This window comes from Fistularia commersonii, chromosome 33 (assembly GCF_037954325.1).
Source record: "Fistularia commersonii isolate RoL2024-O1a breed Wild chromosome 33, RoL_Fcom_v1.0, whole genome shotgun sequence".
NCBI lineage: Eukaryota > Metazoa > Chordata > Actinopteri > Syngnathiformes > Fistulariidae > Fistularia > Fistularia commersonii.
This window is the reverse complement of record NC_141316.1, coordinates 4,682,641-4,700,052: the sequence shown is the minus strand read 5'-3', so window position 1 is coordinate 4,700,052 and position 17,412 is coordinate 4,682,641. Positions and strand designations below refer to the sequence as shown.

The following is a 17,412-nucleotide window of genomic DNA, read 5'->3' as shown; positions in this document are numbered from 1 at the left end:
TCAGCAACTTACCTTGTTAGAAATTAATTTTTCCAATGCTGTGGCAAAAAAAAAATGCTTAATGTATTAAGCAACTTCTCATTTCTGTGTAACTTTATAATGAACAAAAAGGCAGAAACACAGATATGGTGCAGGCTTGATGAACTACGACTGGGATGGAGAAATTATTATCACTGATGCCATTATTGTATAACCACAGAACACAAATTGCTGAAGTTATCTGTCAGGGTGAACTGCAGTCCATTGTGATGTCAGGTAAAACTTGAGGCACTCTGAATCACTCTCCTTCTTTCACTCACACACACACACACACACACACATACACACACACACACACTGTTAATGGATTAGAAGAGATGGTGGGAGGCTTGTTAAGTAACAGCCATTCAAAAAAAATATGTAAATCCATGATTTTACTGCAATTATTCATTTCTACAGCCTCTCCATTTGTGTGCATAAGTGCTTGTTGTCACTGTCAAAAAAGTCTTCGTCAAAACAAATGCAGGGTCACTGAATGACTAAAATTCTTCTGGCTTCCCTTAAGGACAAGGATTTTAATTTTTTTTTCTGGAGTCTTGTTTTACCCTGAACCACACTGTATATTTAATTACAGCAATGTCAAGGGTTGTAATTGTACAGCAATTTTAACTCAGTGAAGAATGAAAAGGCACTACGACATGCCTCACACAAAAAGGTCCCTGGTTTAATTCCGACATGGCACTCTCTCTGTGGAGAGATCCCCCCCATACAGGGTGCAAGATCCCCCCCATACAGGGTGTACCCCACCTCCTGATGGGAGGATAAGCAATGTAGATATTGAATTGAAATATTTTCTTTCAATCTCTGAAGTTTTTATGCAGTTGACATCTGGTGCAAAGTAAATATTACAAAATATCTTTGAGTTTTCACTGGAGAACCCTAGTCAATCAGATTTATATTATAATGCATGTTTCAGCTTCAGAATGCATATTGTCATATTTTTCTAACATGATACTTTGGAGGTACTTCAGAGCAGTACACCCCCAGTGTTATTTTGAAACGTCAGTATTGTGACATTTTACCTTGATGAGATGTTATGATGAAGACCTTGTGTCTACAGAACAAAGCAAATTGCTTGAGATTTAAGATTAACTTTAACTCTCTAAAAGGTCAGAGCCAGATGAAAAAGAAAAACAAATAGACAAAAGACAAAAAGTCAGTTAATCGGCACTTTATTTCATATCCCCTGAACTGAAGTGGTAGATGTTTGGTCCACGGTGAAATATTTTAGGAACAGTTGATGAATTGTCATTACCTATACAAACGACCTAATGCTAAGGAGCTGTAATGACATCGCATCGTAATTACGTTTTCCTTCAGATTGTATGAGTCAACAGTGGGAACAACTACTTTAATGATGCGTAAAAGGGCTTAACATAGTCCGTGAGAAGTGAGAACTTTTTTCACACAGGTTTGGGATTTCTAGCAGCTTCTTCTCAACACGTCATCCTGGCAGGACTTAGTTCTTGAAATATATAATGATCAGATATGTAAAATGGGGCGTGGTAAATGCGAAAAAGCAGAAATGTTGTCATTCCCAAGTTGTACTATGATGATTAGTTCTGAGGATCCACTGGTCAAGGTGGTGAGAAATCTATTACACAAGTTTGTTCATCTAAGTCCTTTTTTTTCTGGGAATAGTTGGCCCATTCAGTTTTGCACAAGCTTGTCCAAAACATATTCTGTCTCCATCAATATTTCAGCAAGCTCTATTTGTCCTTAGAAAATCTTCTTTCTTAAAAAAAACAAATGAATTCACCTTGTAATTCCGTCCGACAGTGACCCTCAATGACGGTGTTGTTCCTCAGTGTTTGTTCACACAAGCGTCAGATCCATTTTATAAAACTAGGTCACTGCAAATGTTTTTCATTTAAATTCAACATCGCTGACCCCTTATTTGACCTTTGACTGCTCTACATATTCCATTCTTTGTTACAAATTTGCAGATGTTTTCTCATTTCCTTTTTTCTTGTGATAGTTCAGTATATTGCACTTCCTCCCTCATCCAAACTCTTTCATATATACCATTTAAATCATGTAAAGATTACAACAGTGACTAACTCTGCTCTACATTCTCAGCTTTGGTTATTCAAGGGCATACAGATAGTGTGCTGAATGAATCTCTGTCACAATTTAAAGCTGATTATGATTTTTCTTTTCCTGCAGTATAACAGTAGCGATGAAGGCTCAAGCCAGATGTGAGATGTTTGAGAGGACAGCTGTCTTCTATGGCGGCGTTGGTCTCCTGATACTCGGCACCCTGCTGGTGGTCAGCAGCTTCCTTGCTCTAGGTTTCACTGGAACCTTCCTTGGTAAGTATCAAATATGCTCAAGTATGGAAGGAACAGTGTTGATTTTAATTTTACTCTATATTTACGTGTACTTTATATTTATTAAGTACACTTAGTTGCATCATTCATCACTGCGGACACCTGGGATTTCGGTTGCAATGGGTAATACCAAACAGGACATCCAGGAGATGTTGGAATCTAACAGCCAGGAGAGAACAAATTAGAACAGAAGCCAAGATGTGTATTTTGGGAACTGCAGAAAAAGTTTTTGTACATCCATAGATTTGAAATTTTATTCCGGAGTCATTCTAGTAACTGCACATCGCACTGCCGGCGCAATGTGGTTTTTGAATGAATCACCGTGGGTTTTTTTTTTTTGCGCAAATGGAAAAATGGCAGAAGTACCAATCAGAGTCTTCTTTGCCCTTATTTCCATTTCATATAACAGTTAATAGGGAATAAAATTCTGTGCAGTCTCTAATGTGGAATCCACAAGAGAGAAATATCAAATATTGGCACATTTTCCCTTTTATTTCCCAGGGCCTTTTTGGACCTCTAACATTTCCCACTGTTTTGTAGTAATTTGTTAAACAGTCCTAATTTTTTGGATGCCTTTTGGGCCGGTGTGAGTCACGAGACCAACATCGTGCTCGTAATTATACAGTTTGGTCACAGTGTGAAACTGACTTCAACACCTTCCACTGTTCATGAGAACTCAGTTTCCCTTCAAGGTTATTTCTCTACTCTTTGAAGTTTATCATATAAAAACAGTTGTTACACATTTAGGAATGATTTTGTCATGTTTAGGATTCAGGGACATACACGTAGATATAGATGAAGCCCTCCAGGAAATCATTATGGACACAAATGGTGTTGTGGCTATTTGATCGGTATATACAACATTAAACACGTGTCCTTTCAACATGCTTGCCCGTGACCCCAAAGAGAGAACATGACGTGTTTTGGATTAATTGATTCAAACTCTTAAGCTGTGCATGTTTTATCTGTGAAGCAGACACAATAGAAGGCCAATGAACCAAGAACTGGAGTTCTATAGATGCCATGAAACATTTTGTTTACACGTACAGTAAACAAAAAATAAGTCAGATAGCAACGTGTTCTTTGTGCAATGCAGACATTGCTTAAAAGTAACTTGTATGACTTTGGCCTCTGACTGTTTTACAAATGTTGGTATTTTATTTCTAGGTCAGTTATGGCAGTGAGTCATTTCTTAGATCCAGACCTTGTGCTCCGGTTTAGTAGCATCTTTTCGCCTGAAAATACCCTCAGTCTGTGCTACTCCTTAACTGTGCCAGCTGAGGGATGGAATCATGAGCAGCAGGAGGCAAAGGCATTGGCAGGAGGTGGTGTTTGTGCATGAAAAAGAGTTATATAGTTTAATCTAGGTCAGTACAAAGAATGAGTATGTGCCAGTGCCCTTGGTAAGCGGTAAAAAAGTGAGTAGCTTTTGTGATTGTCATCAATATTCAATTAAGCATGCATCATTACATTTTGAGCAGACACAAAGAAACACTGTACACCATCCATCATCTGACGCTTATCCTGCACTCAAGGTCGGGGGAGCCTATCCCAGCTATCATTGGGTGAGAGGTGAGGTAAACCCTGGACTGGTCGTCAGTCGATCAAAGGGCCACATATACAGACTGACAACATTCACTCTGTCATTTGGGGCAATTTTCCCAGTTTTTCCAATTAACCTGCTGCATGTTTTTGGACTGTGGGAGGAAACTCCATACAGAAAGGACCCCTTGTCAGAATCGAACCAGGGTCCTTTGTGCTACGTAACTACTGCGCCACCGTGCACCCACTGTACACCTGCTATACAAAATTGATGTATATTTCTTTCAGCTAAGCACCTTTCCATCATTGACAGAATACTACATAAATAAAAGCCATGAACCAAAATGTTTTACAAATTCCCATTCAAGAATATTCAACCTGTCAAGGAAGTAGTATTTCCATTTTCTCCATTCTATTCTCTTCTTTCCAACATCTAGCATTTCACTTAATGCTTAATTTTTCTCTGTATCTCTCTCTCTCTATATATATATGTTTTTGTGTGTGTGTGTGTGTGTGTGTGTGTGTGTGTGTTAGTGTGAAATTTCCTTTTTTTTGCTGTTGGGAGGAGCTCAAAGATCATGCTCCAAAGAAATGGCTTTCATCAAGCAAGCTTGTCAGTGAGGTTATCGATGTTTATTATGTGGAGATAAGATGTCTTTATGAGTCCAAAATTGATTCCCCATCCGTTCATCTTCCTCTACTTGTCTGGGGTTTGGTGTAATCCCAGACTTCTGGGGGTAATCCCAAGGGCTTCCCCTGCCAGAAGAGATGCGTCGTCCCTCCAGTGTGTCCTAGGTCTTCCCCAGGGCCTCCTCCTACGTGGGCATGCTCCAAACACCTCACCAGGGAGGAGTCTGGGATGGGTCGGATCTGTAATCTAGTGTTTTCGGTCACTACCACAGCTCATGACCATATGTGACGGAGGGAGCACAGATCAAACGGCAAATTGAGAGTTTTGCCTTTTGGCTCAATTTATCCTTCACCGTGACAGACTGATGCAGAGTCTAAGCAGAGACAGTGCAATGATACACTTGTCGAACTCCCACTCATTCCTTCCCTAACTCATGAACAACAACCCGAGATACTTAAACTCCCCCACTTGGGGCAGGACGGCATCTGTGACCCAGGGGGAGCTCCACCTTTTCAGGCCTACCGGTTCAGCCAACAGAACCACATCGTCTGTATAAAGCAGTGACCCAATCCCAAGGTTTCCAAACCAAACCTCCTCAATACCCTGGCTGCCAGAAATTCTGTCCATAAAAGTTATGAACAGAAACAGTGACAAAGGGCAGCCCTATGGTGGAATCCAATTGGCAATGTGGACCAGGCTCTGACGCCAATCATAGCGGGACCAAACATCCCATAGTACCGGATTTGGTAAAAAAAACCCACACAATCCAATGTGTTCTCCAGATCCACAATACACATGTACTCTGGTTGGGCAAACTCCTGTGCACTGTTGAGGACCTGCTGAGCTGGTCGATTGTTCCACGACCAAGATGAAACACTCACTGCTCCTCTTGAATCCAAGACCCTCCTCTCCAGCACCCCCAGGTAGAACTTTCCAGGGAGGCCGAGGAGTGTGATCCCCCTTTATTTGGAGCACACCCTCCAAAAATGTATTCTGTCGGTGTAGAAAAAAATGCTGAATGCTGAAAAATTACATCCAAAAACCTAAAAGGCTGGAACTGGTCATATCTATAGTTGTGAAATTGGGAGAACCAAATTCTGAAGTGATCCAGAGAGCTGGATACATACAGAACTAAGACGTAATGGGTCCAGACTTCTAAAGTCCAACAACTTCACTAAGAGCTTTATTAAAATCTTTTTAACCTCTCCTTGAGCATCCAAACATGCAGAGGAATACTATGACCTTTGAGATTGTCCATTTCATTTGGCCCATCTGTGAAGGAATAACCAGAATCAGAAATACTTTATTATTCCCCAACTATCATGCTTCATGCAGTAAAGGAATAAAAATAATATATGACGAGTAAGCAGGACTCTTCTGAACCAAGAGCAGTCGGAGGGCATCTTTCAAAGGACTCAATATATATACTCATGACAAAAAATACAAAAAAATGAAAGCTAAGAGACAAGATAGAATGTCAGGAAACCATTGATAGTGAAGAGCTGCATTAGTTCAAACAGCATCTCTCTTTGATTTCTGGATTTCCAAGAGCATCTTGTGTTTCATAAAGTAGTTTTTAAAAAATTTGGAAAACATAAGACATCATAAAGACATCTACTCCAGGTTGAACCCGTGTCCGTATCAGTACACATAAGCTGCTTCAGAGGTTACGCGAAAGCATATATGGACACTCCATGCTGCTGTAATTGTAAAAGATGCATTAATTCAAATTGTCGCCATTAGTAAGTAGCTTTTTTTTTTTTTTTTTTTCTTTTTTAACATAGCAATAACTGTCAATTGAAACCTGAGAAAAACATTCACAATACCCTCTTGCATAACAAAATCTACTCGGACTGCACACTGTTCTCTGTTTCGTTCTTTAGCTCTGGATGAGGACATCTGATTACATCTCTGATATTCGTTTACTTGATGATGCTTGCTATCTTTTTGTGTAGTGCCTACCAGATATCCTTTCAGAATAAAATACCAAGGAGGCAATCTTGAATTTTTTTGTTAATTTTTTTGAGAAACATTGTTAAACCCTTGTTACTTATATTTAAAAAAAGCCACTCATCTCCTTGGTCCTTAAATTGAACAAGATGACTTGCTTCATTAAAAAAAATGAAGATTGTTATAGAATACTTTCATCCTTTTAAACTGCTCGATCAGACCCTTTATAAATGTCATTTGTTGGTTCAAATTTTGCCGTCAACTGCTTTTATACAATATTCGAATCCACAGAGTATCCGTCACTGATTTTTTGTGATTTTTGTATTTAAGCCTCTTGGCTCTTGGTGTGATTCCAAGTCAGCCTTTTTTTCTCAAGTGACGAATAAGGTTGTACAAATAACTCAGTGTGTTAATCATGCCATGGCCACCAGGTAGTTAATCTTTTTTCGTTTTGTTTTTGTTTTTTTTGTTTTTTTCTGAGGGGGATTTACTCGGGGGTACAAGAGGACTGACTGTTACTCGTTCATATCAGAGCATTAAACACCCAAGGCTGTCAGGAAAGGGCCCGATTGTTATCAACAGCATTTACTGTAACCCATCAAAGATCAAATGATAATAATGTGATAATTAAGATAAAGATGTCTGATATCAGTAAACATTTGGACAACCCTGTTGAATTGGCTAGTCTCGCCTCTTTGGTTCAAGTCAGTGTCCATTGCTGTCACAGACAAAAAAAGTAAGTACAGGGAAACTATGATGGAAATACCTGCATTAGATAACATAGGAGGATGCTCAAAAGCCTGGAAGGATGATCATATTTGTATGTGTATGGTTCTCAGAAGATACATCGTCTACATCCATTCTATCCGAGATATCCGTATTGTCGAGACTTTATGTTATTCTAAGACCTTAAATTGCTAAAAAATAAAATAAATAAATGAATTAAAAGCTTTATATAGCTTTCAGAGCTACGTGGGTGGGTAAACCATTTAAATTATGCTATAAGTCCAAAAAAGCTCAGCGATTGAGTGGGACACTGTGGGACAAGATCATTTACTCAGTTCCGCAATGTCTGGAGTATCACAACCTAGAAATTATTTTACTTCTTAATTTATTTTAAACTTGACTGAAGAAAAGTTTGTGTTCGTATGCTGTCTTTCTTCTGTTTTCTCTTGTCATTAACACTTAATGTGGTTCCATCCAAAACAATCAGCAAGCGTAGTTGTGTTTACACTTGCGAGAGAATAGCCTGTGGGTGTGTGCTCTGCTGCTCAACATGTCTTCTTTTCCTCTATATTAAGCACCTTAAGTCACTGTGACCTGATGATTTAAACTGATGGTACTGGGGCAGAAGGAAGGATCCCAAAACAATCCAAACACAAGCGGTGTTAATGTGTTGACCAGCAGACAAACATACACACACTCACTTCTCCATACTAAAAGCTACCATGGCTCTATCACTACCCTCCAGTACACACAGTTTGCCTATTTTCATAAAAGTAATAAAACAGCTATGACGTGGGTATATGGAAAAAAAAAAAAAAACAATTTGTGGCTCTTTAAATCTGAATGGTTTACTGATCATTTGCAGGTTGAAAATTAGGTTAGCAGAAAAGGGACGGTTCGTTCTCAATTCAAATCCGAACATATTTGTTTATATAATCTCTTTTCAATCCTAGTCCTACCTGTGGCGTCTAAATGAACATACAACATGAAATTGTTATATAACACGGGGATTAACAGCCTCTTTTGGAAAACAGGGACACCAGCAGTGTGTCTGAATTCAACAAGTTGATTTCAACTGCTAAAATACTGTGTGTGCGCGCATGTGTATGTGTGTGGACAATAAACAAGGGATGCATAAAAAATATGAATCTTCATTCCCTGTTGTAGTTAAGTCTCAAAATGGGTCAGACAATATGCGTGTGTGTGTTTCTGTGACCACATTACCTGGGGAACTTATTACATGACGCTCAGGTTATAGTGAGCAGTGTCCTAGTTCAGCAACCCCCTACGTTATAATGACTTAAGACCCCTGCCATACAAGTGAACACACACACACACACACACACACACACACACACACTTCACACAAGAAAGTCTTACCAAAGAAAAATGCATCCTCACATCCGATGTAATGCTGTTCTTTTTTTCTTAAAGCTTAAATTAAGAGATATTTTGCTGGGATTTTAGGTTTTTGGATCATTGGTGCATTGTTTTTCTCCCCTGGTCCATATTGTTTAAAATCACCAAAAAGTTAAAAAGCATGTGCATCAGCTCAGAAGTACAACTTCATTAAAGATGTGTGCATTTCCCTAATACTTATTAAATTATGCAGTGATAAATTTCATTCGTTATCCACGGCGCAGGAATGATGCTTGTTTACCTAAAACACATGTACTTATGTCACAATGATACTTGAGTATTCACATTGAAATGTGTATTAATTGATAGTGAAATGGCAATACATTTTATCACAATAAACTGAATACAATAGTACTCAGAGACTATTGTAATACTGTAGTGATGTTCCCTGAGTACTCATATGGAGATGTAGCAGTTACAACATTGTTTTAACTGGTTGTAATAAACCCGTAATCTCATGTAAAACCTTGTTTGTACCCATGTCGTGAAAAACCACCTTTGAATTAAAGTCATGTAATAATGTGTGAATAATATTAGAGTACTCTACATCAACAGTGCGCCTCCTGTATTTATGCTTTTATGGTGTTTGAATGCATAAGTTGTAATATTGATATTCAAGTATCCACGTAATATTGTATTGGTTTGAACATCCATGAATTGACCCTGTGAAAAACCTATGAGATCCTCAGGTGTTATGTCATAATCAAGCAATTACTTCAGTAATAACAGAAACCTAATGAAATGACATTTTACATTATTTTCATTATGAAATAATAATTTTTCGTTGAACCGCTTTTATTTAAGCCATTTTTGAAAATAGATTTAAAATAAGCACATTGGCATACCTTTATTTATATTTCAAGTCAGAAAAAAAATGTAATTTTAGCTGGTTATTTCGCAGCCAGAAAGTTAATCAGGGTGTTGATGATCAAATTCCCTCCCCCTTATTGTTCCACCCTGGCAGTCCATCCTCGGTCTGACCCCGGCGTCTGCTCTTGTTCTCTCATGTCAAAAGCAAATGATCGCAACGACTTGGACCGACCAAAAATGCTTTTTGATGTGAGGCACCTGAGGAAAATCTGAAGCCGAGCATTGAGACAGATGACACACAGGAAAGCAGTTTGAACAAGTGTCAAGTTTGACACTGAATTTCTCTCTGCCCGAACCGTTAGGTGCACAGGTGTGATGGTCTCAAACTTAATACTGTTGCAAAGTATGACTTATAAAATGCACAGCTACATCACTGACTGCTCCAATATTTGTGTGTCGTCTAGGTGACTATTTTGGAATCCTGATGGAGGAGAAGGTGACCGGCTTTCCATTCAATCTCATCGAGAACCCCATGTACTGGGGCAGCACTGCAAACTACTTTGGCCTGGCCCTCATGTAAGTTGCACATTCTTGAATCTGCTGAATGGCCATGCCCTGAATGAGTCTCCAACAAAACAGAAAAGACATTGTCGTGATATGTGGATTCAAACATGTAGTTCAGACCAAGTTTCAGTGGAGGTTTGAGGAATTTAAAATCAGGTTAAGGTCGGAGTCATGCACGAATAAATGCTGTGTATGTATGTGTGTGTTAGAGCATGGAGGAGTTGAAGAACGTAATATAATATATGGATAAGGATCTGGAATAGCAATTGATTCTTTTTTTTAATGAAAGCGATAGGAAATAATCTTTACAAGGTTACATATGAAGGAAAAAAAAGTCTTCCTGCTATTTGTCATTTTTCTCTCAGTATTTTGACAGCAGAGATAAATGTGAGGATGGAAAATGGTGCGAGCGTTGTAGAGAAGCATCACTATTTAACAGTTCGTTCAATTTTTCTTTATTTGCTTCTGTGGAAACAATGACCGTCGTATGAGGTGCCACGTGCGCAGATGCAAGTTCAGTGCTTCCAAACGGACAAGCTTGCCACTCATAAGGCTACTGTATTACACCCCCATTCTTCACAACGCACAGAAACGTAGGCTCCATTGTTAAGTCAGTGGTGTTTCCACTTACTTTGTACTACTTTCTCAACCTTGACTTCGATTGCTGGATGATTTAACTGGTGTCACTCACATTTCCCTGCTGCCCCTCCCTCCGTGTCCCCTACGCTGCTCCCTGATACACCTGTGCATTAACCCTTCTAATTTGCATATATGTGTGGATGCACATTGTATGTATATGTGTATGCCTGCTGGCTATTTCAAAGAACATTATCAAGAAATTGAAGTAGTATTACGTCTTTTCTTTCTGTCCTTGGTGATGTCACTGTTGATTTCTGTGTATATTGAGGTTAATTATTGAGCTCTGTGTTAAAGTGTAATAAGCAATTACTTTGACTATTTTCAGGGTCTCTTTAGACTCTCCCACTTTCCGTTTTACAAGCAGCAAGTTGACTTACAAATGTAAATCAGCATTGTTTAACCAAAAGAATCTAAAGGAAAAGAAATGTATTCCTACTTTTTCCTTTTAAAATGCCATTTTGTTCTTCTTAACTGATCCTGCTTTATTGGTTGCCATGACAGTATGCATTTTGAGTAATTATTTTCATAATATTCCATTTACATATTTTTAACAGAATGTCGAAGCCACAAAACCCTCAAGGACATTCTTAGCCGGGCCTGAGAGCACCTCATTTACTCTGAAGGATCTCTTTCAAATCAAACAGACAATGAAAGTAGTCCTCAAACTTGCAGATGAACGAGAAACACACGCATACACACACTGTCACGCTCAATGACACAAATCACCCCACTAAGCCGTGTACTGTGCCAGACAATTTTCCTCACTCATTAGGCCCCTCATTGGTCTGTTCCGTGTGACCTGCAGGGGAGATTAGCCCAAGCACATTAGCGGATGCACTTAGAGTGACACATGAACAGGACCTCGCCTCGTGCCGCTAAATAAATAAGATGAGAGAGCTATAGGTGGTGCACGGTTCCATTTTGCTTTGCCGATATCATGTATGGATCATCGCTTCACACGCGTTGTCACGGCACAGCCGTGGTGAGGCAGCGCTCACTGCTCATAAGCTTTTTTGCTAAAAGCTTGCATAGTACCGGTAAATCGTAATGTAAAGGCATTACAACAGTGTATTGAAATCATATTTCAGAAGCATCTAGTAAATTAAAATGCTTTTTGTTTATTTTGCATTTTATGGGTAAATGGTGACAAATGTCAGATGTGAATTCAGTCTTTACATTTTTTTTTTTCTGTAATATTATTTGTGATGACATTACTTGTTACTTGTTGCATTCAAGAATAGTCTCTACCACTGTTCCCTCTAAGCCGCGCGCTTGCGCAATCACGCACTACTCCAGCGTTCTCTGTGCACAACAAAGCTGAATTGTAAATAACACAATAAGGCATTTATTTTATTTACAGTTCAGTTTGGATTTTATTTTGTGTGCAGATTAAAGATTTCTTTAATTTTGATCATCACAATGATTTTATGAGCTCTGTTGAAGCTGCTGAAGCTGAATTAAATTAGATTCAATTCAAACCGTTTATTGTCACATGCACAGCGTGGAAACGATTCCCTGCACAGCAAAATTTCTACTTTGCTTTCCGCAGTGCATTTGGATATGTATTGATAAGAAATAATGATAGTGCAAACATTATTACAAATGTGAACAGTGGCAGTGCAATATGACATTTGAGTGCAGCTTGGTGTGCAACTCACAAAGTGCAAATGCAAGCATGAGTGTAGTTGAAACGGGCAGTAATTACATGTGCAGATGAGCGAAGCACTGACTGTGCTGCATGTTAAGTGTAGAAGAAGAAGAGAGAATAAGTTCAGGAAGATTAAGTGTCAGTGAACAGTTTGGATGGATGGGTGATTGGTTACTCAGTGTTGTATTTCAGAGCCTCCACCAGATATTATCAAGGGGTTTGACAAACATTTTTCTCAACTCGGTTCGATGCAACTAACCATCTGGCATGATTTGCGTACTACTTCTAATTGCTGCATCTAAACAACCACTCGTAGAATGAGCCAAAAAAATCAAGTGGCTTCAGTCTGGACTTTTCTCATGGCTTATTTTATTTCATTCATTCGTTTCTTGTCTCTACCTTTTATCTTGCACCCAGGGTTGCTGCGCACTGTAGTGATAAAACCTATCAAAACCACCACCCATCTTGCTACCACACACACACACACACACACACACACACACACACACATACACACACAAACAGTCATTTAACTCATTACAGATGTAACTCTGCTGATATTGTAATCTGCAGATATGTTAACAAATTAACTGTCTCCACTGTCAACACTGAGGATTTTTTTTTCTTCTTTTATTCAAACCTCCTCATTCCTGGATTACATTGTTAGCAGACATAAAAACATAAATTCCACATTTAACAATACTTTTTTTGGCTTTTTCCTTCAGGAAATCAGCAAATCATCCTCCTCTATATATCCCTATTCTCTGTATCCTCTTCTCTCACATCACCATACTTATCCCAATTTCATTGTCATGGGCACTATTAACTCTACAGTTAGACTGATAAATAAATGTTACTTTTTAAATCTAACCACTTATTACTTGGTCTGTCTAAGACTTTTTATGATTTTAATGAATATACCTATATATCCTGGGCCACACTGCTCCTCCTGGACACAATAACCACGAGTGTGTGAGGTCGTGACCCGTAGTCTTTTGTAATGCCATCATCGACTTTGAGGCAGGACTGAAACTGCTGCTGCTGCAGGTTTCAGTGCCTAGAAATACAATTATTTTGCATTCAAAAGCCTTTACAAGCATAGGAAATCTGACAAATATTCTGAAGTGTTTTTTTGTTACCTTTTTTCGGAGAAAATACTTATACCCTTTATAATCGTGTTTCATACATCCTCATACACATTCAATGTAAGTAGAGTTAAAATAACTACTTTCTTTATTTTATACTTTGTGCTATTTTTCTTTATTTTATCTTTTTATTGAAGAATTTGTAGATTTTTTTTTAGAATAGGATTTTACGAAAATTATTTAAAAATGAAAAAAAAATTAAATTAAAAATTATGTAAAAAGGACTTCATCTCACTTGAATACGCTAATTGTTTTTATGGTGCATGCACTTTTGTAGAAAATAATGTGAAATACAGCACATTTTTACCTGAGATTATCAACATTTGCTAACAGTTACAATCATATTCCAAATGAAAACTTTTCTCCTGAGCTCTCACCTATTCATGAATCAAGGGTTGCTTTGTGGGTTTGACCAGCCTCCAGCGTACTCCCAAAAAAGCCTGACATTGAAGTGTTTATGCATGGACAAACAATCAAACACCACAAAAAAAGGAAGCTGTCGATCAGCATGACACTGAAACAGCAGGATTGATTTCTTGTCTCATTTTTTTTCCCATAAAACCCAGAAGGTAAAGGCATTCAGTAAATCAATATATGAGTATATCAGGCTACTCATTGAAAATAAACTTTTTGGCTTTTAATTTTTTTTTTTTTTTATGTTTAATTTATTTATTTATTTTTTAAATCTTTTTTTTATGACTTCAATAACCCCGACTTGGATGAAACAGATGATTATTTAGAAATGCTTCAAAAATGAAATGTTTCATTTTGTGATAAGTGTTTTTTTGTCCGTATTGCGTCGGTTACGTAATGTTTCCCAACATTTACAGGATCCAAGATGGTCTGTACGGGAACTGTAGCATTGTCCAATGAAAACATTATAGCTCAGAGGACTATGTCTGGGAAATTACAGCAATAGAAAAGGTTATCATGACAGGCTGATACGTCATATAATCAAAAATGACGAAGAAAATAGCAAATTTGACTGAGTTTATTTTGCTATCTGCAGAAAAACACAAGTTTCTTTGTGTCCATATTGGTCTTGGTGGCCCTTGTTTGTGCTTTACTGCAAAAAAAAAAAAAAAAGATAATAACAATGGGGGGTTTCAAAATCATGCATGATTTACGATAATTTGAACCATATTAACCCAGCAGGTCAATTTCCCATTTCAAAAATTCTCCCCGGGACACCCCACAGTGAGCTGATTCATTTAACATTTTACCTTAAAATAAACAGTGTGATTAAAGGTGTCAATTTGAGCCCCCAGTTACATCACAAACAATTGTCATGTGCTGCGCTTGTGGGATTGAGTTGTATCTCTGAGCAAGAGAGAACAACAACTCTCATACTCTCAGAAAGGTCAGCTCTTCAGGCGAAATCATGCCACAGTCCTCTCCTCGCTCCCGAACCTAGCTTCTGCTCAGTCGGGGTTTATGTCCTTCAATATACGTGCGGCATTTAGCACAGTAGGAGAATCCAGTTATGAAACATGCATGCTTTCCCAGGACAAAGCATCCATTTATGGCTTCACTGTCCAGACTGGTTCACACTCTTTGTCAGAATAGCAACAAATATCAGGTAAAATGATGCAAATCCTATGGAACACTGCATCTCTTCATAGTGACCCTCATAAGGATTGACTCCTTTTCGCACCTCTGCATACAAGCAGTTGAATAGGTCAGATGAAAAAAAAAAAGGTATTACAAATCCTAAACCAAACAAGTACCTGGTCTTCTGTTTTTTGGCGCACCGCTAATTTCCCTTGTCGAAATATCTACTTCTTTCCCTTTCCCTTTTAGCTGTTCCCTTCAGGGGTTACCACAACCCCACAAGGGTGATGTGGTGCAGGAGGTAAGGAGATAGTCTTTGGAGCTGAACATTCCTTGTTCAATTCTTGGTTCCTTTTATGTGTTTCAGAGTGTTGTTGAGCAAGACACTGAACCCCTAACTGCTGGTCAATGGCAGCCTACTGCTCTTTGTTGATCCATGATGGGTTAATCGCACGGAGCGGATTTCCCCTGGGGGATTAATAAAGGATAAATTACTATTATTATAACTAATCATCTTCCTCTATCTAAGTCTATTCTTTGCATCCTCTTCCCTCACACCAGCTAACTTAATGTCCTCTTTCACTCCATCCATAAATCTCCTCTTCAATCTTCCCCCAGGCCTCTTGCCTGACAGTTGCAACCTCGGAACCAAAATCTATCTCAAAATCTAACCCTGTCGCTTCCCTCTGAAGTGAGTGACAAATCCCACCACTTGCCAAAAAATGTCATGGTCTTCTTATAGAATCTGAGTCACTTTATTTACTTGCCGCTCTGAGTATGTACAGCGCTCACTCTGACTTCAAATATATCAATCTATGCCGTCACATGTGAGACTGTCGGCTGCTGGTTGCTTTACATTCGGTTGTGAATCACTATAGTGCGAGCTGGGGATCACGGTCTGATTTAGCAAACAGAACCACATCATCTGCAGAAAGCGGAGACCCAGTCCTAAGATTTATAAACCAGATCCTCTCAACACCCTGGCTTGTGCCTAAAAATTCTGTCCATTAAAGTTATGAACAAAATCGGAGTTCAACCCTCACCAGAAAGGAATGCGTCTTACAACCGGCAATGCAGACCAGACTCTGACATCAATCACACAAGGAACTGATAGTCTATACCACTGGGATCCATACCCTTCACTCTTGGGGCAACCCCACAGGATTCCCTGCAGGACATGGTCCAATTCCTTCTCCAGGTTCACAAAACACATGTACTGTATTGAATGGTTGCACATCACCATGCGCGCTCAAGGACCCTCCCGAGGGTATAGAGCTGATCCAATGTTCCACGACCACGACGAAAACCACACTGCTCCTCCTGGATCCGAGGTTCAACGAGCCGGCCAATCCTCCTCTCCAGCAACCCCAAGTAGACTTTTCCAGGGAGGCTGAGTAGTGTGATCCCCCTGTATTTGGAACACAGCCTCCAGTCCATGTTTCTTAAGAGGGGAATCACCACCCCAGTTTGCCGTGTCAACCAGGACAGCCCTACAACATCCAGAGCCTTAAGGAACTCAAGGTGGATCTCATCCACCCCTGGAGCCCTGCTATCGATGAGCATTTTGACTACAGCAACTTCAGCCCCAGGAATGGAGTCCCCGCAAAGTTCCGGACACTGCTTCTTCATTGGAAGGTGTGTCGTTGGGATTGAGGAACCCTTGGAAGTATTCCTGTCTCCGATCAACAACATCTTGAGTCGAGGTCAGCAGCCGTCTCCACTGTACGCAATGTTGACACAGTGGACAGTGGTGCACCGCTTTCCCTGCCTGAGTCGCCGGAGGGTGAAGCAGAATCCCCTCAACCGCTCCAGACGTTGTTCTCAATGGCCTCCTCGAACTCCTCCTGTGCTAAACCACACATAGCAGGGACATCCAAAGTCCGGCCCGCGGGCCAAATGCAGTCCTTGTTCAAATTCAGATTGACCCGCAGCCTCTGTCATGAAATCAATAATATACAGCCACTAGCACTGGTAACCACAGCATATAACAGTGTACAAAAAGCAATTTTATATTTCACCAGAAGATAGCCGTAGACCTGTGGTCACACTCTTGCCGCGGGAAACTCTGACCCTTGTCACAAGGGTTAAAGGACAGTATGTGATCATTTCCAGCCCGCTTCAAAAATGGTGACCGTAACTAAAAGAGGAAAGTTGACGAGGGCCGCCGCTGTTTAGATTTGTGTTCTGTGTTAAGACATGAACAGTATGCTATTTGCAATAAAAAATGTCATGAAATAGTTCGTTACCATTCAAAAGTCAGGCTGAATGCTCGCCCTTTCCATATTTTCACCTCACCAAATATGGCCCCCCAAAAAAAAAGTTCGGCCACCCCTGACATACAGGAAGTACAAATTCTACATCTATTAAATCCTGTACTTTAGCTCTTTATTCACCATTGTGTACAAAAAATGTGTAAAC

The 17,412-nt window shown here is 39.4% G+C and overlaps 1 protein-coding gene across 2 annotated transcripts in view; it reads left to right on the top strand.

The window, feature by feature from the left end:
* Window positions 1–17,412, top strand: part of pemt (phosphatidylethanolamine N-methyltransferase) — a 63,193-nt gene that overhangs the window by 39,143 nt on the left and 6,638 nt on the right. The window contains exons 4-6 of one of the 2 annotated variants that reach the window (XM_086140504.1): window positions 2,206–2,351; window positions 9,912–10,023; window positions 10,504–10,604. In XM_086140504.1, coding sequence (XP_085996630.1) covers window positions 2,206–2,351; window positions 9,912–10,023; window positions 10,504–10,604 — 359 coding nt within the window. The remainder of the gene's footprint in view (window positions 1–2,205; window positions 2,352–9,911; window positions 10,024–10,503; window positions 10,605–17,412) is intronic. The other variant, XM_086140503.1, reaches the window with a different exon arrangement.